The sequence below is a fragment of the Fonsecaea pedrosoi genome (assembly GCF_000835455.1).
Source record: "Fonsecaea pedrosoi CBS 271.37 unplaced genomic scaffold supercont1.4, whole genome shotgun sequence".
NCBI classification, from domain to species: Eukaryota; Fungi; Ascomycota; class Eurotiomycetes; order Chaetothyriales; family Herpotrichiellaceae; genus Fonsecaea; species Fonsecaea pedrosoi.
The window spans coordinates 1,412,029-1,438,205 of NW_013550612.1; the positions used below are offsets into that span (position 1 = coordinate 1,412,029).

General features: G+C 52.7%; 8 protein-coding genes across 8 annotated transcripts; 5 read left to right on the top strand and 3 right to left on the bottom strand.

Annotated features, from left to right (window-relative positions):
* Window positions 1-1,003: 1,003 nt before the first annotated feature.
* Z517_06300 (uncharacterized protein) lies at window positions 1,004-4,536 on the top strand (the record flags this gene model as incomplete). Its single annotated transcript, XM_013428040.1, has 4 exons — window positions 1,004-1,255; window positions 1,519-1,973; window positions 2,203-2,428; window positions 2,482-4,536. The coding sequence occupies 4 exons, from the start codon at window positions 1,004-1,006 to the stop codon at window positions 4,534-4,536; spliced, it is 2,988 nt and encodes a 995-aa protein (XP_013283494.1).
* Window positions 4,537-5,604: 1,068 nt separating this feature from the next.
* On the top strand, window positions 5,605-7,422 carry Z517_06301 (uncharacterized protein; the record flags this gene model as incomplete). The annotated part of the gene is made up of 3 exons (XM_013428041.1): window positions 5,605-5,688; window positions 5,730-6,185; window positions 6,286-7,422. 3 exons carry the CDS (start codon window positions 5,605-5,607, stop codon window positions 7,420-7,422), a joined length of 1,677 nt encoding a protein of 558 aa, XP_013283495.1.
* Window positions 7,423-7,662: 240 nt separating this feature from the next.
* Z517_06302 (uncharacterized protein) lies at window positions 7,663-9,159 on the bottom strand (the record flags this gene model as incomplete). Its single annotated transcript, XM_013428042.1, has 1 exon — window positions 7,663-9,159. One exon carries the CDS (start codon window positions 9,157-9,159, stop codon window positions 7,663-7,665), a length of 1,497 nt encoding a protein of 498 aa, XP_013283496.1.
* Window positions 9,160-9,778: 619 nt separating this feature from the next.
* Window positions 9,779-13,391, bottom strand: Z517_06303 (V-type proton ATPase catalytic subunit A; the record flags this gene model as incomplete). Its single annotated transcript, XM_013428043.1, has 3 exons — window positions 9,779-12,215; window positions 12,267-12,879; window positions 12,935-13,391. 3 exons carry the CDS (start codon window positions 13,389-13,391, stop codon window positions 9,779-9,781), a joined length of 3,507 nt encoding a protein of 1,168 aa, XP_013283497.1.
* Window positions 13,392-15,181: 1,790 nt separating this feature from the next.
* On the top strand, window positions 15,182-17,006 carry Z517_06304 (uncharacterized protein; the record flags this gene model as incomplete). Its single annotated transcript, XM_013428044.1, has 2 exons — window positions 15,182-16,772; window positions 16,822-17,006. 2 exons carry the CDS (start codon window positions 15,182-15,184, stop codon window positions 17,004-17,006), a joined length of 1,776 nt encoding a protein of 591 aa, XP_013283498.1.
* A 962-nt stretch (window positions 17,007-17,968) lies between these two features.
* Window positions 17,969-20,677, top strand: Z517_06305 (vacuolar protein sorting-associated protein 1; the record flags this gene model as incomplete). The annotated part of the gene is made up of 5 exons (XM_013428045.1): window positions 17,969-18,333; window positions 18,399-18,468; window positions 18,543-18,637; window positions 18,700-20,457; window positions 20,509-20,677. 5 exons carry the CDS (start codon window positions 17,969-17,971, stop codon window positions 20,675-20,677), a joined length of 2,457 nt encoding a protein of 818 aa, XP_013283499.1.
* Window positions 20,678-21,539: 862 nt separating this feature from the next.
* Z517_06306 (uncharacterized protein) lies at window positions 21,540-22,670 on the top strand (the record flags this gene model as incomplete). Its single annotated transcript, XM_013428046.1, has 1 exon — window positions 21,540-22,670. The coding sequence occupies one exon, from the start codon at window positions 21,540-21,542 to the stop codon at window positions 22,668-22,670; it is 1,131 nt and encodes a 376-aa protein (XP_013283500.1).
* Window positions 22,671-24,086: 1,416 nt separating this feature from the next.
* Z517_06307 (uncharacterized protein) lies at window positions 24,087-25,802 on the bottom strand (the record flags this gene model as incomplete). The annotated part of the gene is made up of 1 exon (XM_013428047.1): window positions 24,087-25,802. The coding sequence occupies one exon, from the start codon at window positions 25,800-25,802 to the stop codon at window positions 24,087-24,089; it is 1,716 nt and encodes a 571-aa protein (XP_013283501.1).
* Between the last annotated feature and the right edge of the window lie 375 nt (window positions 25,803-26,177).

Below are 26,177 nucleotides of genomic sequence, written 5' to 3' on the forward strand. Positions count from 1 at the left end.
ATTCAACAACCCTTAATTGGGTGCCTGGTGTTCATTGAAGAGGGCAGGTGTGAAAAGAGGCGGACAAAGCACTTCGAGAGGGCACCCAAGGATACCGGAGTCGGTACCACCGAGCCACCTAGAGAACCCCAACAAGAGAAACGGCAACAAAGGTCGAATTTCGACCGTTCGACCTGGCTGTCCTGGTCTTCGACTCTGACCCTGGTCAGTCGATGGATTAGTCCCACGGCTAACCAGAGGAAAAGCACCAGTAGTGGCAGAGGCAAGTCCCCTAGCCAGAATACCCACGCTGCAGGCAGGTGCCAGGTCAAGCTAACAACCTCGTCTAGGCCGCTACCCATCGAGCGCCAGTACCCACGCTGGGCTCTGGCGCTTGCCTAAATGCGCACCACCAAAAAGCCCCCCAAGAGTCGAATCCAACCTCCACTGCTACTCTAGCACTCTCCAGATTCGAATCCCGTTTCTGAGGTGCCTTCTTCCTACTTGACCTCTTGCACGCTTGTATCAATATTCTTTTCTTTCCTTGCAATCTGCATTTTCCTATTACTGTCTTTATAGCATATCTCGACTGCCGTGCTCCTTCTCGCGGCGCACGCAGCGTTGGCTGCATCTATTTTCCCACTCCCTTTTTGTTATCTGGGGGACAACGCGCACCTTTGCGGGGGATCGCCTCACAAGTCTCTGTTCGTTCCTATACTGAGTACCACCGTCTGCTGAACCGTCAGAGTTCGGAGTGTCGGCCTTGCTCCATTCCAGGTACGTACGCATTTCACACGCCTCGAGCAAAACGCGTGCCGACCTGTCATTTTTAAATCCGTTCAGCCAGTCCCCCCCCCCCCCCCCCCCCCCCCCCCCCCCCCCCCCCCCCCCCCCCCCCCCCCCCCCCCCCCCCCCCCCCGACCTGAGCCCTACCCCTCGAGGGTCAGCCTCACGAATCATCTGGGTCCGGAAAGTCGATGCATCGAGTTTGCTAACAGCTCTATTGTACATGTAGTCGTCGAGCATGGCTTTCCCGAACACACTTAGTGGACGTATGGAAGAACTGCGCTTTCCCAGCCTGCGGTCCCCGGACGCCGAGAGCCCATACAGTTCGAATGGCTCTTCTACACGAGAACAAAATCCATTCTTCTCAAACATGCACTCTTCGTCCAACGATGCCCGTGCAAGCCTCCAACGTCGCTTCACAACAGACTCGAGTAAGATGCCTGTGGCCAGACCGTTTGGTCAGCAATATACGTCCATGAATTCAGCGGCGGTATGTCACCTTTTCTGTACAACGCTTAGTGTGATGTCAGGCTGTGATGTTTGAGAAAGGAAACAATAGGACATTGTGGAGCCAAGTCCTGGTTGTGAAGTGAATTTTGGTCTCAGATCTTCTAAACACCGCTGGCAAAACCATGATCCTTCGTTTGTCACGATCTCTTCTACAATTTACACTATCCAACAACTTTTACACATCTCTTTTCCTTGAACGCAAAACTTCTGGTTATCATCATGGCTGACAACGATCCACAACAGGCGAAGAACAAACAAATGTACGATGATATTCAGAATGCGAAGCGTAAGGCGGAGGAGCAGTTGCGGCTCCTGGAGCTACAAGAACGGAGCCTTCAGATGGGAGCCTCTACTCAAGACCTTGAGCGGATCTCTACCCGTATGAATCGAATCAGCCTCAACGGACCTGTCAGCGAGCCCACCACCCCTCCTGAGTATGCGGAAAGTGGTTTCAGCAATCGGTTCTCGCGCTCTAGCAGACTGTCTATGAACAGTATCATTTCACCCCCAGGTCTCAGCAAGCGAGTCTCTCAATCTAGCTCTCAAGTCACCTCACCCCCAGCAAATCGGCTATCGGGGAACGGCATTTACAGTCAAGCTCAGAAACCATCTGCGAAATCAGTGCCCGGATCTCGACGAGGGTCTGATGAGGACGAATATTATCCCGAGGACTTGCCTACCACTCGAGCTGCTGCTACGTAAGTTGACTGGAAGTTTCAGTTCATCCTCACCTTCCCCTGGTCTACCTTCTCCTGTAATAGTCTTCCCAGAAGCACGTGAATAAGGCTTCACTTTTTCATCTCACCTCGCTTCACCGCTTGGCGACAAATCACGCTACTTTTTGATCCATTCAACTCATCGCCTATCTACCTCACTGCTCTTTGTCATTATTAAGGAGAACAAGCCTCTAACCTCTTTGACCTCCAGGTTAAATCGCTTCTCTATGCCAGTCAACAGCAGTCGTCATCCCCAACGCCTCAGTGTCGGTGGCACTGGTGCCAATTCATTTGGTCTTGCAAACACCACCAGCTTTCTCTTTGACGAAGACGATGATAAACTGCACCCACTTGACTTGACTTCCCCTATTGCAAAGGCCTTTGCGCAGCTTGAGGGTGACGACACGTTCCCAACGTTGACCAGTGACGGCCTCAAGGTATGTTATTCACCTCACTGCTCTTCCAGGCATGAGCTCACTCTTTATCAAAGCTTTCTGCAAACTCAGCTGCTTTGGATCTCGCAAATTCCAAGACGCCGGATCTTGACTGGACTCTTGGATCTCGCTACAGACCAGCCCATCAGAGCATGCCTCATACAGACTCTTCCATGTACAGACCTGTTCTTGCCAATCTCAACCTCAGCAGCCCACCTGCAGACCGTCCAGCAGATCTGACGCGTCGCAAGTCTCAGCGTCATTCACTCGGAGTCACCTTTGAAGATTCTGCCCCTATCCCTGCAAATTTGACCGTCTCTCGGCCCACATCTCTCCAAACTTCTTATTCAACCAACGACGTCCCAACAGTCAAGAAGTCGCTGACTTTGGACACAGCTCCCACGCCTCCCAAGACTCAGGCTGAGCAACAGTTTCATAACCACAACGTCAGTTTGGGACGCATTCCTGCTAACGCAGTCAACAACCGTCAGAGTCGAGAAGTTGCCAACGGATCTGTCAAGCTAGAAGACAAAGTCATGTCCTCTACAGCCCCGCTGTCAAGCTTGCACGCCAGTGCAGCGCCATTCAGCACATCTTTCACCAGTACCTCAGATTCCAACGTGATGGCCTTGGCGAGCCCAACCTCGACGTACCCACCTCCGCAACCCTACATGTACAATATGCAAACCTTCAACGTCAACCAGATGAATCCCCAGGCCCCCGCTGCCGGAACCGTCCAGCCCTTTGGCCAGGCTCAGGGGATCTATGGTGTGAGCAATACGTATTCCGGCCCGCAGCGTTCTGGCACTGGTCGTCGCAACCACGGTGATGAAGCTCGATTCAACAATGTTCCTCTCGAGTCTTACCGAGGAAATCTGTATGAGCTCTGCAAGGACCAACATGGATGTCGCTACCTCCAGCGCAAACTTGAAGACGGCAACGAGGAGCATATCCAAGCCATCTTTGTGGAAACTTGTCCTCATATCATCGAACTGATGACTGATCCCTTCGGCAACTACCTCTGCCAGAAGTTGTTCGAACATTGTAACGAGGAGCAGCGAACCACTTTGATCAACACTGCTGCACCAGCTCTGGCGACTATTGCTCTTAACCAACACGGAACCCGTGCCCTACAGAAGATGATTGAATTCGTTCATACTCCATCCCAAGTCGATACCATCATCCAAGCACTGTCTCCCCGTGTTGTCGAGCTGGTCCAGGACTTGAATGGCAACCACGTGGTCCAGAAATGCCTCACTCGTCTAGGCGCCGAACGTTCTCAGTTCATCTATGATGCAGTTGGCAACTTCTGTGTCATTGTTGGCACTCATCGTCACGGATGCTGTGTGCTGCAGCGCTGCATCGATCACGCTCAGGGCTTTCAGCGGGCTCAGCTCATCGCCAGGATCACCCACTGTGCCTTTGACCTCGTCCAGGACCCATTTGGAAATTACGTTGTGCAGTACATTCTCGATCTGGATGAAGCTGCGTTCACGAAGCCGCTGTGTGAAAATTTCTATGGCCGGGTTCCAGCCTTGTCGAAGCAAAAATTCAGCTCCAATGTCATTGAAAAGTGCTTGCGCACTGCCGACACGGACACCAAGAGAGCCATGATCGAAGAGATGCTGATGGGGAATGAGCTTGAGAAAATGCTCCGCGATTCCTTCGCCAACTACGTGGTCCAGACCGCCATGGAGTATGCGGATCCTACCACCAAGATGCGTCTCGTTGATGCCATTCGTCCTATTCTTCCCCTCATCAAGCAAACTCCTCACGGCCGACGAATCGCCAGCAAGATTCTTGGTAACGATGTGCCAGGTCGTGGCAACGCGCCTGCTAATGATAATATCCTCGCAAGTTTCAACACTGGCCGCGCGAACGGCCGCCGCAATGTTCAGATTGTGGGTGGCGGCTTCAACGGCATTCGCACTGCCGACACCTATGGTTCTGCTGATATTTCAAACAATGTCACTGCTAATGGAAATACCTATGGTTTGATGGATTCAACTGGCAACATGTACAACGCCCACAATTACGGCAATGATCTCGGGCCAAACGGTTATGCTGGCTTCATCAATGGTTCAGTTGGCGGTCCCAACAATGTCATCTGATGATTTGGCTCCGGCACCGAGACTCTCGACACGCTTACGAGTCACGAAATGATGAAAATTTGAAGATTCCTTTCTGCAAACGCATTCCTAGATCTGTGGCCTGCGTCGCCTCATCTTCATGCGTGCTTTTTCTTACGACTGTACCAATCGACACCACCAAAAAAAGCGTTCGAATTCTTAACGACACAAACATTCCACGGCCCTCACCTGTATTATGCTCAAAAAAAGGCTATTCATTGGTCCAGCATCAGTCTGGCAGGAGATCGAAGACTCATGGCGAGTTTTGGAAAAAACCTAGAGCTCTTGCATGAATGATGGCTTGGTTACCCTTTTCTTTTCTGTCCCACGGGTATGCAAGTTGGGAGGGTTAGGAGATATTTCTTTCGTGTGCATTTCTGGACAAAAAACTTGATTGGGAAAATACCAAAAAAAAAAAAAAAACACATGTGTCATTCAAGCAAGCATGGTACCGACACCATCGTCTTGTATTCACGAGCATTGACTGGGAACTGGCGAAATGTTTCATTTCTACACAGAGATGGTATTGCTCATTTTGGAAAGCAATGGATGCCTGACTGTGATGCCGTGGAGGAATGGTCTATGTACTCAACACAGCCAAGGTCTCATTTTGGCTATGTCTTTCTCAAGGGAATGCAGAGCCTGTACCATCAAACAGAGACTAGACTCGATAGCTAGAAGCAATTGTATCTTAGACGAAATCCTGGTCCTTTTAGAGTGTGCATAGCTTTAGGAGGGTTTCGTGCGACGGTTGAATGTGGTCACCCTTGATTTGTACTGCACACCGTGGCGATGAACGATAACAGTAGCTACCAGCAGCTTCGTAGAAATGAATGAACCATGTAGTCTACGAGCTGCTGTGCTCAGGCCCTTTTGCGGCGGCTGCGGCACTGACAGACTTGTACCACCAGTGCCTCTCCTCACCTCCTTAATGTGTGGGGAAGCGCGTACAGATTCACGACGCGCTCAAAGTGCTCGGTAGACTTGAGGCGAACATTCGACAGGAAGACGACTCGACGCAGCACCACCCTATCACAGTTGCCAGAGACTATGGTGGCTTTATCACTACATTCGATCCTGCAGAAATGTCCTTGCCGGAAGCCGCAGATCCAAGAACTTGCAACATACTACAATGTGAGTTGAACTGAACTTGTCCTCGTCGCAAATAAATGTAGGATTCGATCCAAGGGCGAGATCAACTTTCTGACTCGAGAGACCTAACGCAGGATATCTTCCCCAGCCCTTCCGTCCTCGTCGCTTACGGCCTCGAAAGCACAAGCAAGACCACAGCCATTGTCGAAGTGCTGAGATGGAGAGAAATTCCGCACGGAATCGTCAAGAGTAGGGAGTGTCTCTCGCAGCGGCACCTGCTGTCCAAGATCTTTGCGGTGTGCGTCGCGGCCTTGGGACGGGAACAGGGACAGGGACAGGAGAACCAGACGGGACAGCAGTTCGACAGGACGGACAGCATCAACGCACTGGTGGGGAACTTGCGCAGGCTGTTCGAACGGGTCGTGGTGGACTCGAAGAGCAACCAGAAGAACAAGTTCGTGGCGGTGATTGAGGACGCGGATGCGCTGAGACAACCGGGCCCAACACTGCTCCCTGCATTGGCACGGCTGGGAGATGTGGTATGTTAAAGACGAACTTACAAACGAGTTCTTGGATGAGTGATTTATTGAGCGAGCGAGCGAGTTACACCTCAAGCTAACTTGATGCCCTGTCTGACAGATCCCTGGGTTTTCAGTCATACTGACCTCGAGCTCCCCGCGACCTCTCAACCTGCACAAGACCGGGGTGCCGTGCGTCCACTTCCCGCCCTACACACGCTCCGAAGCCATCTCGATCATCGTCTCTGCCCAACCGACCACGCCTTCACTCTCGCACTCAGCCTTAGCCTCGTCGTCAGGCACTTCCACCTCCACCACCGAGACCGACCAGCAGCAGCACGCCGCGCTCCTGTCGAAGATATACGCCCAGTTCGCGGTGACGGTGTACGACACCCTGATATCCTCGACGTCGTCGACATCCATAGACACCTTCCGGCTGGCCTGTGAGAGGCTGTGGCCGCGGTTCATCGAGCCCATCGTGTCTGGCGAGGAACCACCGGCGAGAGCCAAATCGTGGGACTTTGCGAGATTACTGGTGCGGAATCGTGGTCTGTTTCGATCAGAGGGAGAGGATGCGTTGCATAACACGTTTCCAAGGACCCCGTTAGACTCGAGCAAATCTGCAGCATCGAGAGAATCCGCCTCAAAACCGTGGCTATCACAAACATCATCATCTTCTTCTTCTATAACGCGGCCATCCCTCCTGAAGCGTTTCCCGACCCTTGTCCTCCTCTCAGCCTACCTCGCAAGCCATACGCTACCTAAACATGATATCCTGCTCTTCTCCCGCTTAAGCGCCACGTCCAGCTCGATCAGCAAGAAAATTCGCAGACTGAGGCAGACGCCGACAAAGAGGAAAACAACATCTACCCCGAGCGGGACGCCAACAAAGGACGCCACAACCCCCACCAAATCGCGCAACAAGTCTTTGCTTGCCGCAGGGGCGAATCTGGGCATGCCACGGCCATTCACACTTGAGAGGCTCGTCGCGATCCTGCGTGCGATCCACCCCCAAGGTATCCCCAATCGGCCAGGTCGTGGCGTGAGCGATCGGATATACCGTGAGCTTGGAGAGTTGGAAAGACTCAGACTCGTTGTACGGTCGTCTGGATCCGGCGCGGCGACTGGGGCTGGAGGGACGGGTGACGACGCAGGAGACGAGAAGTGGCGGGTCAACGTAGGTAGAGAATGGGTTGTGAATATGGGACACGTGTGGGGGATGGGAGTTAGTGAGTACGAGATAGACCCAGACTCGTAGTGCCACAGACATCTTGTCACCACCATCCACGGAGAAAATCTAGGGACCCTGCAAGCAAGTACCCGTAATTCGTCCCTCCGCTCCGCTCGATATCCCATGGGTAACAGTAGGGGCACATTGCTCCCCGCGTCGCCGCCTCCGATCTGCGAAAGGCGTGCACTTCCTCATGGAGCATCTTTGGCCAATTCCTTTGTAACACGTTGTGTATTGACAAGAGATGACCAGGTTCGAGGTGACGCCTCAGTCCTGGCCGTCTTCCACGCCCGTGCCCTGCGGGGTCCATTCGGTAATGACCCCGTCGCAGGAGACGAAGATGCTCTTTGGGCCGTCCCTGACGCGGGCGATGGCGACACAGGCGACGGAGGACTCGAAGCGGTGGTTGTTCAGCGGACCCGGGAGCATGCGGCCCGTGCTGGCCGACCAGAGGGCGACGCAGTTGTTCTTGTAGCCGTCGGTCGAGGTGCGCAGCACGATGTTGAGCTCCGGATCGTACGCGAAGCTCACGCCGTACCAGCTGTGCTGGTGGGTTTCAGGGACGTTGAAGGTCAGCACGGCGGGGCTTGCTTTGTACGTGTTTGCCCGGGGCAAGTGGCTCTTCAGGGTCGGTGGCGGCGCGAAGCGCAGATCGTAGATCTTCACACTGCGCTGGCCGCTGATCAGGATCCGGTTGCCGTCAGGGAGCGCTGCGAGGTTGGTGACGGCGTCTGAGTGTTGGAGCCGCGTCGCCGTCGTTCGGCCGCCCTTGGTCGACGGCGGCGGTGCCCGGATGTCGCACAACAGCAGTTTTCCTGAACGCGCACCGCCCATGATGACGTTGTGGTCCTTGAAGGTCGCCCTCAGCAGCTCATTTGTGCCCATCGGGTATTCTATGAGCGGGTAGCTCGTATGCGAAAGGTCCATGAGGTATACACCGCGCTCCGTCGCCACCGCCGCCGTGTACCTGCCCGGCTGTGCAGCCAGGTTCCGTACGGTGCGTACCAGTGACGCTTGGTGAATCATGCTGTGTCTGTCCGCAAATGGGCCGGAACCACATGCTCCCACCTTGACCATCGCCTCCGCAGGGGATGCATATGCAGTGCAGTACTCGGACCAAAGGACCAGGCCTGACCCCATGGAAAGGATATGCTGGGTCCTAATTGCGTCTCCAATGTCCTCGGCATTTCTGGGCGTGTACAGTGCGCTCTGTTCATAGTTTCGCGGGATGGGCCATTTTGAAGAGTCTACCAGTTCTTGCTCCGCCACGTCAAGTTGCGATCCCAGGTGAAAACCATACATGTGCGTTCGAGAAGCCGCCCTGATCCCCGTACTCAAGATACAATCTGTAAACAAGGTGCCTGAAGCTTCCTCGATAGAAAAGCACCCAGAAATCAGCATGTTTTCGTTCAGGTAGTCTCCCCTCAGCTTCGAGCGTGGCGGGAAGTCACTAAAGGCTATTGTATCCGTGAGTTGAGCGGCGTAGTATTCCGACACCAGTGCTCCAGCAGTCTTCCGCATATTGCCTAGTCGTCTGTCAAATACCAGCAGAGGATGCTGCAAGAGTCTCGACCGCGTCACCGTCTGGGTAAGCTTCAACTGGTGTTGAAGTTCATCCTGCTGTTGGGCTTTCCTGATTATCTTCTCGGTTCTGACCGCCTGACGACTGTACTTCGAACCCGATGGAGCTACGTGATTTGGCTGGATTTTGAAGTAACGGTTCTTTTCGGCATCGAAATAGTATCCGGGCAATTCGGCCGGCATGATGTGGTAATCTGGAGATACCGGGACTTTCTGCCTCAGATATGGTTGATAGCGATCACTGGAATTAGCGAGGCAACCACGGCGGATCGTCAGCAGATGTCACTAGGACCCAAGGCGCTCGAGATATCTCTGACCATCATCTAGAGACACCAGTGCCAGCAAACAGCGATATGTACGCAAACGTAGTTGAGCAGGGAAAGAGCATGAAATGAAACAAGAGTTGCTCTGCAAAGCTATAAAACATGTGGTCACAAAACGCAGCGGGCAGGCAGATACCAAAAAGGGAAAGGCGCAGCCTCGCAAGGCTTCCCGGCCAAGGAGTGATTTCGGTGTGAATTGCAACAATCGCAAGGACAATCTTAATTTTTGACTCTTGATTGAATGTGAAAACATAATTGTTGCTGTTCCGTGCCGAAGTAGCCGCTTGAATCGAGTGTAGCCGCCTCGTCGTCGACATTACACCCGGTTTGAACCCAACCGAACCTCCAGTGCCAGTCTCTAATATGTATACGAGCGTCAAGAGCATCGACCTCTACTTGTTCAGCCACTCAAGATCTGTCCCCAAACTTATGGAGCCGCTTGACCATCAATCACATCCACCAACTCCGCTCCTACCCCTTTACTCATCGCTGACACTCGCAAATTTCTCGCTCATCTGCTGTAACAATCGGTCATACTTGCCACTGACTTCCTCCTGATCATCCGGCAGCTCGAACTTCATGCTTCTCAAGCCATGCTGGATCTCCGACGTGGCCTCCCTTACTTTCGCCCAGCTCAGTCCACTGCTGACGGCTTTTTGTGCCTCGTCGTGGAACTGCATAAACGCCTTCATCATGTATTCAGTCTTCCAGAGGGGACAGAATTGATCGTAGTCACTGTATCCGTTTTGTTGAAGGAAGTCGTCTTTGAGCATGGCCGCGACGTCGAGAATGATCTTGTCTGAGTCGCCAAGGGCCGATTTACCCACAAGTTGGACAACTTGGTCGAGGTCTTCGGAGTTTGTGAGGAGTTCTTTGATGCGGTCCCTCAGACGAGGGAACTCAGGGTGGTCTTTGGCGTAGAATTTATCGAGAATGTTAGTGTACTTGCTGTATGACAGAGAGGTATTGACGCTAGGGAAGTGTTTCCTCTGTGCGAGTTTCTTGTCGAGCCCCCAAAAGACTTGGACGATACCCAATGTGGCAGACGTGACTGGATCAGAGAAATCTCCTCCCGGCGGTGACACGGCCCCGACAATGGAGATACTACCATTGCGTTCAGGAGAGCCTAGAGCGGTGGCAGCACCTGCACGTTCATAGAACGAGGCCAGCTTCGCAGACAGATACGCCGGGAAACCTTGATCCGCAGGCATCTCTCCCAGTCGCCCAGAGATCTCACGTAGCGCTTCAGCCCATCGAGAGGATGAGTCCGCCATCATCGCTACCGCCTTGCCCTGATCGCGGAAATATTCAGCTACTGTAATTCCGGTGTAGATGGAAGCCTCGCGAGCTGCGACGGGCATGTTGGAAGTATTGGCAATCAAACAAGTTCGCTTCATGATGGGCTCCTTGCGACCGTCGATGGTGATGGATAGTTCGGGGAAGTCCATCAGGACTTCGGCCATCTCATTGCCTCTTTCGCCACAGTTGTGCACGAGCATCAAGTTACCCAGGAGGAATTGATGGTCGGAATCGTCGGGCAAAGTGATGCCATAGTAGGGAGCAGCTGGTTTCTTGACGACATCGAAGTAGACGGGTTGGGCCTTGCGCTCAACACTTGTTGGGGCGGCAGTTCTGTTGCTTGAGAGAGCACATTTGCTCAGGACTGATTCAAGGATTCCAGTGGCAGTCATGTAAACACAGAAGGCCTTCTCCTCTCCAGTGGAGACGCTGACGCACAAGCCGAGGGAGCGAGCGACACGAACGAGTCCCTCGCAAACCGCTGGGTAGACGGTCTTTACAGTTGCACTCTGCTCGCGATCGTTGAGCTCGACCTGCCCTTGAGAGTCGATCAAACCTGCTAGGAAATGCTCCCTAACTTCGAAAGACTCGGAAGAAAGCCAGAGCGGGACCATTTTGAGCTGGTCATCGGAGGAACCACGGACACCAGTGGCTAGAACCATGTCCCAGAAGACATTGTTGGTGTTCAGTCCCTTGGTCGAGCTGGTATTCATGCCTTTACCTCGAAGCTCGACAGCTAGGTCATCGCCCTCGTGAAAGTTGAATCCGAGATTCTTAGCAACTTCAAGTGCAGCGGAGATAGAGTTGGCCGGTCGAGAATGATTGACATTGATTTCACCCAAAACCGTTCTTTTGCCAGGGGCGAAGGTGACCAGTTCAGACTCCAAGTCAAACATCTTGCCGTACTCTTCGAGGCGGTCAACTAACTCTGCGTCTTCTGGATCGACCGACATCCTCGAATCTGCGTGATGGCCATTCCCGACCCAGGATCCAAGAAGATAGGCCATCTGAGGGGCGAGATGGCCATCGAAGCCCTTCTGGGCAAGGCGGGAGTTGAGCGTCTCGTTTTGGAGGAAGACGGGGGAGATGAGCTGCTGGGTCGCCTCGCGGACATGAACATCGACGTAATCAATGTCGCGCGCTTCGATAGCCCAGTGGAAATCATCGCGTGGTATACTGGCAGCAAAGTCCTCAGCGAGGCTGCGAGCCCTTTCGCTGCCGCCATGAGAGTCGTGTTGGAAGGACTTCGTGTATTGCTTCAATTCGCGGACGACATTGACGCCATCTTCAGTAGCTGCTTGGCGAGTATCAAAAGCAAAGAAGGACACACTGGATTGCATCTTGCCTTCGAGGTGATGATCGACGATGTTGACACGTTGGGGAGTCTGAAGGACCAAAAGATGCATGGCGTTGCAGGTATACGAGACTTCTCGGAATGTCTCGTTCTGATGCTGTGTCTTGATACCGATTTCGTACATGGTCTCCTCACCTCGGGGAAGAGCTTTGATGACGCGAGCTTTACCATCCTTTCCCATTACAGAATCGCCGACAGTGATGTCTTCGATGTTCATGTTAGTCCCATCAGCCATCATGACAGGCGTGCCAGCAGCGAAACAACTGTGAATTTTCGTCAGTAGATGTATCCCTCAAAGGAAGAGAGCAACTTACCCAACATAGACGATGATATCACTGTTGGAGAATTTGGAAACGGACTGGGAAATGACAGTTTTACCGCAGCCAAATGCACCAGGAATGCACACAGTGCCTCCTTGGACTGAAGGGAAGAGGGCGTCGAGGACTCGTTGCCCGACAATGAAAGGCGAATCGGCCTGTAGACGTTCGTTGACAGGTCGAGGAACCCGGACGGGCCATGAGTGCATCATTGGGTATTCTTTGGTCTCGCCATTGAACTCGACCGTAAGCAGAGGCTCGTCGACAGTGTAGTCACCCTTAGGGGCAATCTTCTTGATTGTGCCTCTGGCCCTTGGGGGTAAGAGAATTCTGTGTTCGTTGACCAGACTGTTCTCAACCACTTTACCCCAGACATCACCACCACTGATATGATCTCCTTCCTTCATGGTGGGGGTGAAGGGCCATTTTTTCTCTCTATCCAGAGAAGGAACGGAAATGCCGCGGGGGATGTAGATGCTGTTTGTATTGCCAGCAATGGTCTTGAGCGGTCTCTGGATTCCGTCGTAGATTGTTTCCATGAGACCAGGGCCGAGCTCGACGGATAAAGGTTTGCCAGTTCGCAGGACAGGATCTCCAACGGTGACACCAGCTATAGCACAGTCAATGAAGGGCACCAGAGTCAGTTGGGACGGGCGCTGACATACCAGTCTCCTCGTAGACCTGAATCGTCGCCTTGTCGGCCTCTATGCGAATGACTTCGCCCACCAGTGCATCATGGCCGACCTTACAGAGCTCGTACATGGCGACCCCGATCATGTTCTCGGCGACAATGACCGGACCAGAGACGGAAAAGACAGTTCCATTCTGGTGGTCATCGCCGATACCACTCTCCTTTGAAGCGGGCATCCTTCTGTATGTGCGAGCAGTTGTGTGTAGGGTCTGGAGTGGTTGTGGAAAGGCAAAGATGGAAGAGCTGTTGTCGGAGCTGGGACCCGCAAGCTCTCCCTCGTCTAAATCGTCCTCGATAAGATCGGGGAGGCCAAGCTGCAGGTGAAGGTACTTAAGATCCGATACAGTAGCAAGGTCGTCAATACTCTTGCCAGTTATAAATTCAATCACCGACTTTTTACGTTTGAGGCGAGGGCGACCAAATCCAAGCATATGAAATCATCTTCTGCGGGAAGCTGTTTAGGTGCACTTTTGAATTTCGGGGGGTCGGGGTAGGCTGCTGCGAATAAGTTGCAGGCACACCTGGTGAGTTGCGCTTCAAAGTTTCGCCGACGCTGGGAATGTAGTAGTGAAGATACTGTCTTGGAAGCATTCCTTGGTTGCGGAGGAAGATGACCTATCTACTGACGACCTGTATATACCTGGTACACTTCGATATCCCACCGACACTCGCCGAAGATGTCTGTGATTGACTCTCGCATAGGACCTTGATACCTGATCTCTCGCTTTCGAATCTGACCCAATGCCCCGTCATATTGGCCGAGGCTTCCCCTGCAGCTGCCAGCTCCCAGCTCCAACCAATGACCCCAACCCCACCCACAGCAGCGTCTGCCAGCCTTGAACGCTGCTGCCAACGCCGGGCACCACATCAACCTGGCGGAGTTGCCACATGGCAAAATATCAATCATCGTGGAGGGTTGTCTGCGGACTCGTTAAGAGGCAAGAAGGGGCCCAATTTGTTTGCGCGCAGGACAGGGAACCATGGTTCCTAGAATGTGAACGCAGCGTCTTATCTTGGTGCATCATGTTGTCAGGCTCCAAAGCTTGAAAGGAAGGGGAACGAACGTGGGATGGTGTGAAACCGGCCTGGCAGGTGCAGGTAAGTAGTTTGGGTGCTGGAATGGTTGGTCACCAGTGTCGGTGTTAACGAGTGACCTTGGAAGAGTAGATCAGGTGGTTCACATAGTCTAGGTGCGGTGGGCTGCCTGGGCACCTGGGCCAGGTGAGGAGAGCTTGAGAGCCTAGAAACACTGGCCAAAGGGCTACCTGCTACCTGCGCAGTAGGGTGGATTACTTATATTAGTTTCGCCGCTCAGTGGGTGCCCAGTTATAGTTTAGTTGGAGATACGCTGCTGCTGCGGGCAGGCAAGGCAGGCTACTGGCTCCGACATCAACCCGTCCCCATCTCGTCATCTACTCCCTCTTGAGTTGAGACCATGAGTATTCCCACTCACTACGACTCCTCTAACATCCGCCCTGACAATTCCTGATCCTGATATCTCTCCACGACCTCATCTCTCTTCATCAGTCGGCAAAGTTGTTACCCCAAACCCGTGATCCGTCTTGGTCGAGCCACGCTATCGACTTGCGGCGTCGTCTCTGACTTGACATCCACTGGGCCAATTCCCTGAACGTCAACCACTGCGGTTGTGACCTCTCTGCCTGTCTGCGAGAGTCTTTGCATGTGCCATTGAATGAAATAGCATACAATTTCCTCCGGACGTTCACAGAGCCGCTCACCGCCTCTACTTGCACGGACAGGTATTTGGATACAACTGCTTGCCTTCATTTCCTCATCGAAGGAGCCCCCGCGGTGATATTGGCGGCTTTGCCGCCACCACGAGCTGGCAAACCAACCTTTAACCAACTATAACCTAATCACTACCGACGACCCATCCACCTCGACTCACCCCGTATACTCTTCCTTCACAGATTCTACTTCCCCCAACCCCAACACAACCACAATTGACGAAGCCTCCAATCCTACTGGAGACCCGCTTTCGACCAACTCAGAAACCCCCACGGCAAGCCAACCACCTATAGAGCAGGTACAGGCTTCTCAAGAGCTGGGGAGACGCAGGAGAAGGCGGTCATCGTTTGAAAGATCCGCTGAAGCCGATAACAACCAAGGAGGACCTGGTCAGACATCGGGAGAAACGTCTCAAGAGCCTCGATCCGGAGGCGAACATAGGCCGAAGCGCAGGCGAACCGAGAGATCCAATATGAGAGTCAGTGAAGACTCGGAACAAGTATTTTCCAATGGCCATTCCACAAGTTCCAACGGTTCTACTCCAAGGAAGCCCTTCCACTCCGGTCTGAACGGGCATGTGAACGGATCTAGCCCTTCATACGCAAATGGAACCTCCAAAAAACTGGCTCCCGTTAGGTCGGCCACATATCGAGGTCACAACAGGGAAGAGGTGGTCAGAATTCTGATCCAGGGCTTGCTAGATATGGGATATTCGGACGCTGCCAATGTCTTATCCAGTGAGAGTGGATATGAGCTCGAAAGCCCTTCAGTAGCTGCCTTCCGACAAGCTATCTTGGAAGGCATATGGTCCGAGGCAGAAGCCATACTATTAGGATCGCATCAGACCGACCGGGGTGGACCCCTTCTGGATGACGAACAATATGGAGATGGACTCGTCCTCGCGGAAGGCGCCGATAGAGGGCAGATGCTGTTCTGGATCCGGCAGCAGAAATTTCTCGAGCTACTCGATCGACGCGACCTGGGCATGGCTCTCATGGTTCTAAGACAAGAGCTGACACCCCTCGAACACGATATCCACCAATTACATGCCCTTTCAACATTACTTATGTGTCCGCCTGAAGATCTCAGAACCAAGGCGCACTGGTCAGGTACAGTGGACGAGTCAAGACAGATGCTGCTGCAGGACCTATCTCGGTCAATCGCACCCTCAGTCATGATTCGAGATCATAGGCTAGCGGAGCTCTTTGACCATATAAAGCAGAGCCAGATTAACCAATGTCTTTACCACAACACCGCGGAACCTCCATCGCTGTACTCGGACCATATCTGTGACCGTGAGGACTTCCCATCGCGGACGTTTCTCCAACTCGAGGATCACACCGGTGAGGTTTGGCATGTGCAATTCTCTCACGATGGTACGAAATTGGCTACGGCAAGCCAGGACCAAACCGTCAACATTTATGAAACAGTGACGTTCAAACGGCTTCACGCCCTCACTCATCATTCGGCGGGGGTTACATACGTGTCTTGGAGCCCAGACGACACCAAAATCATCACTTGCTCGCAGGATTGCAAAGCCCGTGTCTACGATGTCGAAACAGGAAGACTCGAGGTGACCCTTGAGCATCAAAGCGTAGAACATAACTACGGCATCACCGCCGCTGCGTGGTGTCCCGACTCCCAAGGCTTTGTCACTGCAAGTCACGACCGTAACTCGCAGCTGTGTTATTGGAACCTCCGAGGCTCGAAGCGCGAGAAACCGGAGCACGTCTGGCCCAAGGGCTTCCGCGTGCAAGATGTGGCCATCACCGAGGATGGGAATTGGCTAGTTGCGCTTGACCTTCAGAATATTATCCGCGTCTTCGACATGCACACTTATCGAGAAGAGCCACCCATTAAGGTACTGAGCAGGACGACAAGCATTACTCTAAGTCGCGATGGCCGCACGGTTCTGGTCAACCTGGTCCTTGGTGAAGTCCATATGATTGACTTGGTCACGAGAGACACCATTCGCAAGTTCCGCGGTCAGAAACAGGGCGAGTTTGTGATCCGGAGCTGCTTTGGGGGAGCTGCAGAGAATTTTGTGGTTAGTGGTTCAGAAGGTGAGTACTTTTGCCATCCGTGTTAAGGATTTACTGACTGAGGGATCAGATGGCTTGATCTACGTGTGGCACAAGGAGAACGAATCGCTAATCGAGAAGCTGCCTGGGCATGGTCGAGGTCAAAGTGGTAAGGAGTGCGTGACGACGGTGGACTGGAACCCCAGAGATGCCGGCATGTTTGCGTCTGGGGGGGATGACCGCAAAGTGCGAATGTCAGTTTCTAAAGCTCCCTGATTGGGCTGCCAGTGCTAACAGCATACAGATGGACAAATTTGCGCTCGCCCATTGAGGGCCTTCCGAGCAGTTTGAACAGGTCTCTTGCTCGCCACGACTCAGAACGCACTAGCGCCCTGAGGTCAACACTTTGATGCCCGGCATATCAAGTTTCTAAATGGAGTTGGCGGCATTTGACAGAGGACCACATGGACTATGTTTATGGTAACGAGGGACGACTTGCACAGATATAGAGAGTTTGGATACAGCATTGCATTTGGGGGTGTCTGACAGTGTGGTTTGTGTTTGAACCAAAACAAGAGCAAGTCTCCGCCTGACAGCCACAGGCACAGGCTCGGGCATTGGGATGTTCATTTCCACCAGCAGCATCAATGCATTCAACAGAGAATGAAACTTGGATGCGTAGGTGGGAGTGAAAGGAGCATGATGGGATTCCGCCGTCAGCGGCATGTCTGATCGAAGTCTACTTAGATATAGCTACATCACCCTATCTTTACCAGGACCTAAAGCCTACTACCCTGCTCAATACTATGAAATGATAAAGGCACTTGTGAGCGTGTCAGGCATTGGGTGGAAAGGACTGAATGATGCGAGATGAGTGGTCCGGGACAATGTATACATGTCAGTCACGAGACCCCAGGCAACCTGGCTTTCCTGCTCATATCTCAGATCTCCAGCACCGTGATGGAACCCTCTTGCGGTTATACCCAGTCAGCGGCAATAGGGGCGCAATTCATGGTCATCTTCGAGAAAGTTCTTGTAGAGGGGGTTTCGTCTCGCATTTGCCGCCACACGGTGATAGAGATTGAATGGTGCCTAGCCATACCGCCACCACCCTGACAACGCTTGGTGCTGTTAGTTTCAGCCCTCCCGGAAACCTGTCGCGTCATACATACACAATAGCGAGGATACCACCCCTTCTGGAGGTCACCAAAGGTGTTGGATTGAAGGTTGCCTGCTGAATGTCGCCTGCGACGCGCAACCTTCCGTTTCTATTTGGCCGCCAAGAACAACCGAGTCGTCGGGCAGCTGCGAGCCCAGCAGGAGTTGCACCCACCGTGACTTCAGCCCCCAAAGACACAGACGCAGACGCAGGTGCAGGCGCAGGTGCATCACCACTGACGCTTTCGTCCCAAGATTTGGCCAACATCCACAACATCGATATCACTCCCCATCATACTCACTCTCGCCCTGCGCGCAGATCCCTCGACCTCGCTCTTCAAACTTCTGCCAGAACCAGCATCGAATCCACCCGCTCCGATTTACTTCAAGATCCTCTTCCGCTGACCTTTGGTCCAACCATGGCGGCAGCACCGGGGGGCTATTCGTGCGTTTCCCGCAGCAAATGTCAACAAATTCATGAAACCGTGGTCCTTCTGACAATTTCTACAGGATTAACGTGAACGACCCAACCCTCATTTCTCTGGTCAACAAACTACAAGATGTCTTCACAACTGTTGGGGTATGCCGTCCACCAATGCCCTGTTCCAAGTCGCCAGCTGTTCTGTCCACCCAATCTGACCGTCTTTCTCCCAGGTCCAAAATCCCATTGATCTACCTCAGATTGTCGTTGTAGGTTCGCAATCCAGCGGCAAAAGCTCAGTCCTCGAGAACATAGTGGGAAGAGACTTGTAAGCGCGTCCTCTTGACTTGGTATTCCACCCTCCCAGATATCCACTGACTCCTACCCCAGTCTTCCTCGAGGTTCCGGAATCGTGACTCGTCGACCTCTCGTCCTACAATTGATCAACAGACCAGCCCCGGCCAAACTCCAAACCAATGGCGTCACCGAGGAGGACATGAAGAAGACTACCGACAGTCAAGCCAACGTGGACGAGTGGGGAGAGTTTCTCCATCTACCCGGTCAGAAGTTTCATGATTTTAACAAGATTCGGGATGAGATTGTCAAGGAGACAGAGGCAAAGGCAGGCCGAAATGTTGGCATTTCACCACAGCCCATCAACTTGCGGATATACTCGCCTAACGTACTCACTCTCACATTGGTCGACTTGCCTGGCCTGACAAAGGTGCCCGTGGGGGATCAACCAAGAGATATCGAGAAGCAGATCAAGGAGATGGTGCTCAAGCAAATACAAAAGCCCAACGCCATCATTTTAGCAGTCACGGCAGCAAACGTTGATTTGGCAAATTCGGACGGTCTCAAACTTGCTCGAGAAGTCGACCCTGAAGGCCAGAGAACGATCGGTGTTCTAACCAAGATTGATCTCATGGACTCTGGTACCGACGTGGTCGATATTCTTGCTGGTCGAATCATTCCACTGAGGCTGGGCTATGTCCCTGTCGTCAACCGCGGCCAACGCGACATTGAGAACAAGAAGCGGATAGATTTGGCCTTGAAAGCGGAAAAGGAGTTTTTTGAGAACCATCCATCTTACCGGAACAAGGCTTCATACTGTGGCACTCCGTATCTGGCCAGAAAGCTGAACCTCATCCTCATGATGCATATCAAGCAGACACTACCGGACATCAAGACCCGCATTGCGACATCGCTGCAGAAATACAGCCAGGAATTGGAGCAACTGGGTGCTGGCGACTTGCTTGGGAACAACAGCTCAAACATCATTCTCAACATCATTACCGAATTTGCCAACGAATACCGAACAGTTCTAGACGGAAACAGTGCCGAACTGTCAAGCAACGAACTTTCAGGAGGTGCGAGAATATCATTTGTTTATCACGAGCTGTACTCGAATGGGATAAAGGCGATCGATCCGTTCGACCAGGTCAAGGATATTGATATTCGAACTATTCTTTACAACTCGTCTGGATCATCCCCAGCTCTCTTCGTTGGCACCACTGCTTTTGAGCTCATTGTGAAGCAACAAATTCGACGGCTTGAGGAACCGTCTCTGAAATGTGTCTCCTTGGTGTATGACGAGCTGGTTCGTATCCTCAGTCAACTACTGCAGAAGCAATTATTCCGAAGATATCCTCAACTCAAAGAGAAATTCCACGGCGTCGTCATCTCCTTTTTCCGGAAATCCATGGAGCCAACAAACAAGTTAGTCAAGGACTTGGTTGCAATGGAAGCTTGCTATATCAACACCGGTCATCCCGACTTTCTCAACGGCCATCGTGCGATGGCCATCGTGAATGACAGACACAATGCCAACAAGCCGACACAAGTCGATCCCAAAACAGGCAAACCCCTGCCGCCACAGGTGCCACCTCGGGCAGCGTCACCCAGCTTGCCTACTGATGGCTCGGATCAAAACTCAGGTTTCTTTGGGTCATTCTTCGCCAGTAAGAATAAGAAGAAGATGGCAGCCATGGAACCACCTCCGGCCACGCTCAAAGCCAGTGGAACATTATCCGAGCGGGAGAATCAAGAAGTGGAGGTCATCAAGTTGTTGATCAACAGTTATTTTAATATCGTTCGAAGGACGATGATCGACATGGTGCCGAAAGCAATCATGCTTACACTCGTCCAGTAAGTGCCCCAGCATCTGTGCATTGATTCCGACTACTGACCAATAACAAGGTTCACCAAAGACGAAATGCAACGTGAATTGCTTGAGCAACTCTATAGAGCGCAGGAACTCGACGACCTCCTCAAGGAGAGCGATTACACTATCAGACGACGCAAGGAGTGTCTACAAATGGTGGAAAGTCTGAGCAAAGCCAGCGAAATTGTCAGCCAAGTGCAATAGAGTGGCCAGTGACGGCAGGCAGCTCCCTCCGGCAGCATCCCAGTCTTCGGAACAACCCGCAAATCGAAGTCTGTCTCTCTGGTAGGTATGTGCTTGGAAACAAGGCCACCCGACAAGCTGTGAAAATGCCGGAAGAGAGGCTGCTGCAACGACATACGACGCAGACGCAATGGCAGCACGGGCGGCAACCTTTCCATTCGGTCTTTTGAACCGTATTACCATGCGGTCAGATTAACAGCAATGATACCACAACCCCTTCGGACCTCATTTTTGGAGCGATTTGGATTTGGCACAGAAGTTTAGATTAGAATGCGACATGATGAACACTCTACGAGATTGACATCAGTGAAGGCACCAAGGTTGGGTGTTGTCGGCCGCAACAGATGAGACAGGTCGCCATTAATGGGAATGGATGGCAAGCGAGTAAGATTGGAGTCCATGTAGGGTCTCGCCAGCTGGGCGTTATAGGATACAGATGGACTGCCTATGGCGAGAATGACATTCATCGAGGTTTCGATTTCCATCTGAACAAGTTCGACTCGCGCCTCAGCCTTGTGCTCGACGCGTTGGGGATCTGCGTCATGGCTTGGCGAGGCAAGGCTGACTTTCTCGTACTTCCTTCACATCCATCCTTGACTTCGTGACATAGACAAAATGTGAAGGTGGAGAGCACTGAGAATGTTGCCTTGACCAATTAGTTGCACATAACTTATTTTTCTGACAAAGATCGATTTCCCAATGCCAGATCGATGGTGGCCAAGAGCGTGATTGCGTCTTGTTCTTGAACCCAAGCCCCAATATCTCGGCCTACGGTCCGTGAAGACAGTAGACTGCTGTGACGGGACAACCTACGGCGGCGGCCATGACTGGACGGTACATTCCTCCCGCCCTACGAGCGAGAGGTGATCAGCAGGTTGGTGAGGCCAGCACCCGCGATAGAGACACCGGCTCCACGCTGCCGCCCTCTGGCCCGCGTGGAGGGTATTACAGTCGACCACTGACGAGCAGATCGGATGCTATTCTGGACGGCGACGACCTCTGCTCTCCAAAGGAGATTGACCGCCATTTCTGGCCAGTCCGGGAGTACGAGGATCCCGGGACCAGACAGAAGACGTTGCATGATTCCGCTGCCACGCCCGGGGTGGTGAGCTACGTGCTGCTGTTCAAGGACGCGAATCCGCGATGGGACGAGGGTGGAATCATCTTTACGAAATCGAGTTTGGACTTGTTGCCTGCTGATCTTGCAGATAAGTCTAAGGAGAGAGGTGCTGCTGCTGCGGATGGGATTTGCGGTGAAGATGACAAGCTTTCTTCGACTTCTCAGGACGACCGTCACGAGAGCGGTGGTGGGAATGAGACATCCGGACAAGAGCACGGAGAGGCTCAACAACAACAACAACAAGGCGATGTAGCAGCTCCATCTACCACCTCGCCCAAAGCCGAGAAACTACATCCACACCCAGGTCCCATTGCAGTCTTCAGTCAAGTCCGGCGCACTCAATTCGACTCCTCGCGCAGCTTCAAATTCGCAGGCTACTACCGCATCGTCCGTCTTACCTTCCTCCAGCCCCACTCGCCCGACCTGGTCCGCATGCTCGAGCAGAAGTGGAGCCTGAGAAATCCGCGCACGGGACAGGTGAGGCAGAGACAGAGAGACGCGGGCGCGTGGCAGGAGTCGCTCAAGATGAAATGGGCGGTGGTCAAGTTTGAGAGGGACGAGGAGGCGATGAAAAGTCTGGGGGAATTGAAGATTGAGAGACTTGACGACGACGACGACCAGGATGGGGGCGGTGATGGGGAGGGATTGTCAGGTGGCGCGAATGGAGGACATGGTCGGAGGATGAGTGGCCGGAAGGCACAGAGAAAGGGCGTTAACGAGATGTTGCGGGAGTTGAGAATGGGTGAGGGTGAGGCGAACAAGGAGAAGAATGAGAGGGAGCAGGAAGAGAAAGGCACGCCTGACGATGGCGACAATGGCGGCGAAAAGGGGTAGAAGCACTCCCAGTGAGGTTCTCTTCTATTGCGTACGAGCCCCCCTAAGGCACTGCTCTGTGTTTATGACGGCCAGTATGTGATGGACTCGCTGGACAATTGAGATGAGAAGAGATGAGAAGAGAGATCAATGGATCCCCGTCCTCGTAAGGACTTGGGAGTATCCGTTCTACAGAGTGGGAATGGAAATGGAGCTGGATTGAACCATGAACGGGCTCTACAAGTGAGACTATGTAGGCTGTGAAGGCTGTATCCCATCGAGTACTTGTCGTTTTTCTTGCCTGTGTCTTGTTCTGTCCCAAGGCGCACGCCGTGCCTGTCACCATTTCCAATTGATACCCTTCAGCTCCTGTACGAGATACTTATGGCCCATTCAATTCCACTCTCCGTCTAAATCTCCCTCTCCTTCTCCTTCTCCTCCGTGGATGCACGTGTATGTTCCCTAGCCTTGCACCTCTCTAACTCTCACTCTCACTCTCCTACTCCCCCTCGTTCTCGTCCTTATCCTCTCTTCTCCTTTCCCCCTTCTCCTCTATCATCATCCACATCATCCTCGTCCCCGTAAAAGCTGTATGTACCTCCGCAAAACCGAAAGCGGGCCCGGTCGGCATCGGCATCAGTGGGGCCCAGGAGCCGGGGGCTGGAGTTCCCTCGACGTCATGTTCATTAAGAAAGGAGTGCTTGTTAATATTCCTAATGGAGAGAAAGGGTTCTTCGGAGGAGAGTGGAAACTGACAATACTGCTTGCTCTCAATGTCATTGGGTTCCGACGCGCTGGGGCAAAACCTTGGGATGCAGTGCACGGGCCACACAACTCACAAAGTTCCAGTACAAGAACTGGTGGTGCCTCATGTAGCGTGACATCATTGACATGACCAGACGGTGGAATGACATGTTTCAGAGAAAGTCTCTTTCAGGTGTAAGCGACGTGGCCACGCACAAGATCCAATGGATAGAGTAGATAGCTATTCATTCAGTCTGCAGGATAGATGTAGAGCCTGTTCTGCCAGCTCTGCTGATAATGTAATACATACAACAATCCCCTGTTGCCCGGATGCAAGACACGCAAAAAATGTAAACAAGATAGTAAATGCCGGTGACTGTGTCCAAGTCCACCGTGGGGTATCAATGCAGTTGAAGTGAATGAAAGAAGAAAAACAGTTTCCCTTCCCAACCGTTGCATGCAAAAATCCGTTCGACACCCAGTCGTTTCCTGGTCGTAAACCCATGAGCTCGGGCGGCTTCCGTATCTTCGTCGTTCAAGCAGCCCCTGTGAAAAAGATTCCGTGAAATTGCGCCGTCAATATGTCCCCTGTCATGTTTGCTTTCCTTTCCACTGATTAACTCTCGCGTATGCTGGAACAACTAGTTCTCATATCTCATCTCTTCCCCTTGGCCTCAACACTGATGGCTCTGCTCAGACCTTGAAAATGCGCTTTGCGACGGGGAGGTTTGCCTCGTATTCAGCAACTTCGTTCCTGAGCGCCAGGCGATGAGCTTGCGGGAACCGATCAATGTAGGATTGCGGGATGTTCTGCTGCGTCATGTCCTCGACCCAGCCCCATTTTTTGAAGGTAGTGTACATTTTGCTGAGTTTGTTGACATCCACATTTCCAAACAGTTGAAACTGGGCTTTGCCGACATTCAAGACCTTGAACTTGGGATTGTCCTCGCCGAGCTTCTCGAGGTTGTACTCCACAAACAGCGCAAGACCGATGAAGCACCGTGCCTTTTGACACTTGTACAAGTCGGAGCTCATAGCCAACAACTTGCAGAGCTTGACCTCTTCTGGATGAAGGCCGGTGCGATCGCCAATGTCCTGAAGCTCCCGGATGTCCTTCAGTTCCTCTGCCGTGAAATCGCAACGAGGCAGATCAATCTCCGGCCCATTCTCAGGCAGAATCGCGTCGTTGAATGCCTCATAGTTATTCTTGTCTTCGGAGCGTCTGTTGAGAGTATCTTTGACGTTCCGGCAGAGTGATTCGCTTGGACCCCTCGGTTTGTCTGAATTACGGTTTCTGGTGTTCTTCGACTTACTGTCAGCGCTTCGCTGGGTTTTAGGTTTGCTGTCCGAGACAACCTTGTGCTTCTTGGCCGTCTTGGTGGTGTCGGGCTCCTCTGAGGTCACATCTGTCACGGTCTTATCCGTCACAGTCCGAGTGCTGTCACTGCGTGGCTCTTGATCTTCCTCAGTGTATCTGCGTTTCACTCCTCTGGTCCTGCTGAGCGGCTCGTCCGCCAACAGAGCGGCGGCTTCTGCGAGATCTGCCAATTTTTTCTGCGAGGGAGCAACCGCAGCAGGGCGCTTAGGTGGTTGCTGATTGTTCTTGACAGGCTTGACGGGCTTGACGGCCTTTGGTTTTGAGACAGGTTTGCTTGACATAGAAGGAGCCCTGGAGGCACGTGGAAGAGATGATTCCTCGGGAATCCACTCCAGAATAGAAGGTTTGCCGTTGAAAAGATGGTTCCTGATGTCCATCAGAACTGAGTCCATATCGTCAAACGGGTATTGTGTCAGGAGGCCCGCGAACGCCAGTCGCTTGATGCCATGCCACGGCCCTGGCGAGCACGACGTGGCATCGCAAACAGTATTGACTCCAAGACCGGGCTCAAACCAGTCAATACGGTATTTGAGGAAGCGCTCCACTCTTCTGGCGAGCTCATCTCCGCGAACCAAGCGACGCTGCCTCGGCAACATCCGGTCATCCAGCGAGTAGAGCTCAGAAGCACGGAACTTGATAGGGCCCTTTGCAGCCGCCCGAAGAATGAGATCGTAGTCGCGACTCATCAAGTTTATTACGTCAGGACAATCAGAGTCTGAGTATGCGCTAGGGTCAGCGGTTGACGGCGCGATCGAAACAGGTTCTGAATCAAAGAGACCCTGCACGGGAAACGACGAGGATTGGGAGGAGCTTCGTGACAAGGTGGGAGTTGGCGGGAGGACCTCTGACTGATCAACCACCAACACCGGGTCGTCGTCCTTGTTTTCGCCGGAAACATTGGCGCTGAACTCGTGTTCTGGTGGATCGGGAGGAGTGATCAAAGGGTTCTGGTTGAGCGCGGTCATATTGATCTTGAGTGTAGAAGGTAGGCTAGGTGCCTCACTTGGGGATAGAAGAGACTCAGAAGTCATCTTTGTCTGCTCTGATGGAAGCGAGTCGAGGAGAAGAATACCGGGCTCTATATCCCCGCGCATATGCGATGTCTGGTCCACCTCTTGCTGATCAACAGATTGTGGTCGGGAAACAAGAGGACTGAGGGGAGGAGGAGGGATCGATATATGATGCTGCGCCGTCGCGAGATTGAAGGTCCTCGTGGTGGGGTCCCTCGTCGTTGTAGAGAGCAGCGGTTCCACGATTGGGAGTATTTTGAGTTGCGGTTCCAATGGGTCGATTGCTTGCGCTCTGAATGAGTCAACTGGCAGAAGGGTAGGATGTCTTGAGGGTCGGTTGGTAGTTCTCAAGGTGGGAAAATATTGTGCTGATAAATGGCGAAAGTAAAGATACTT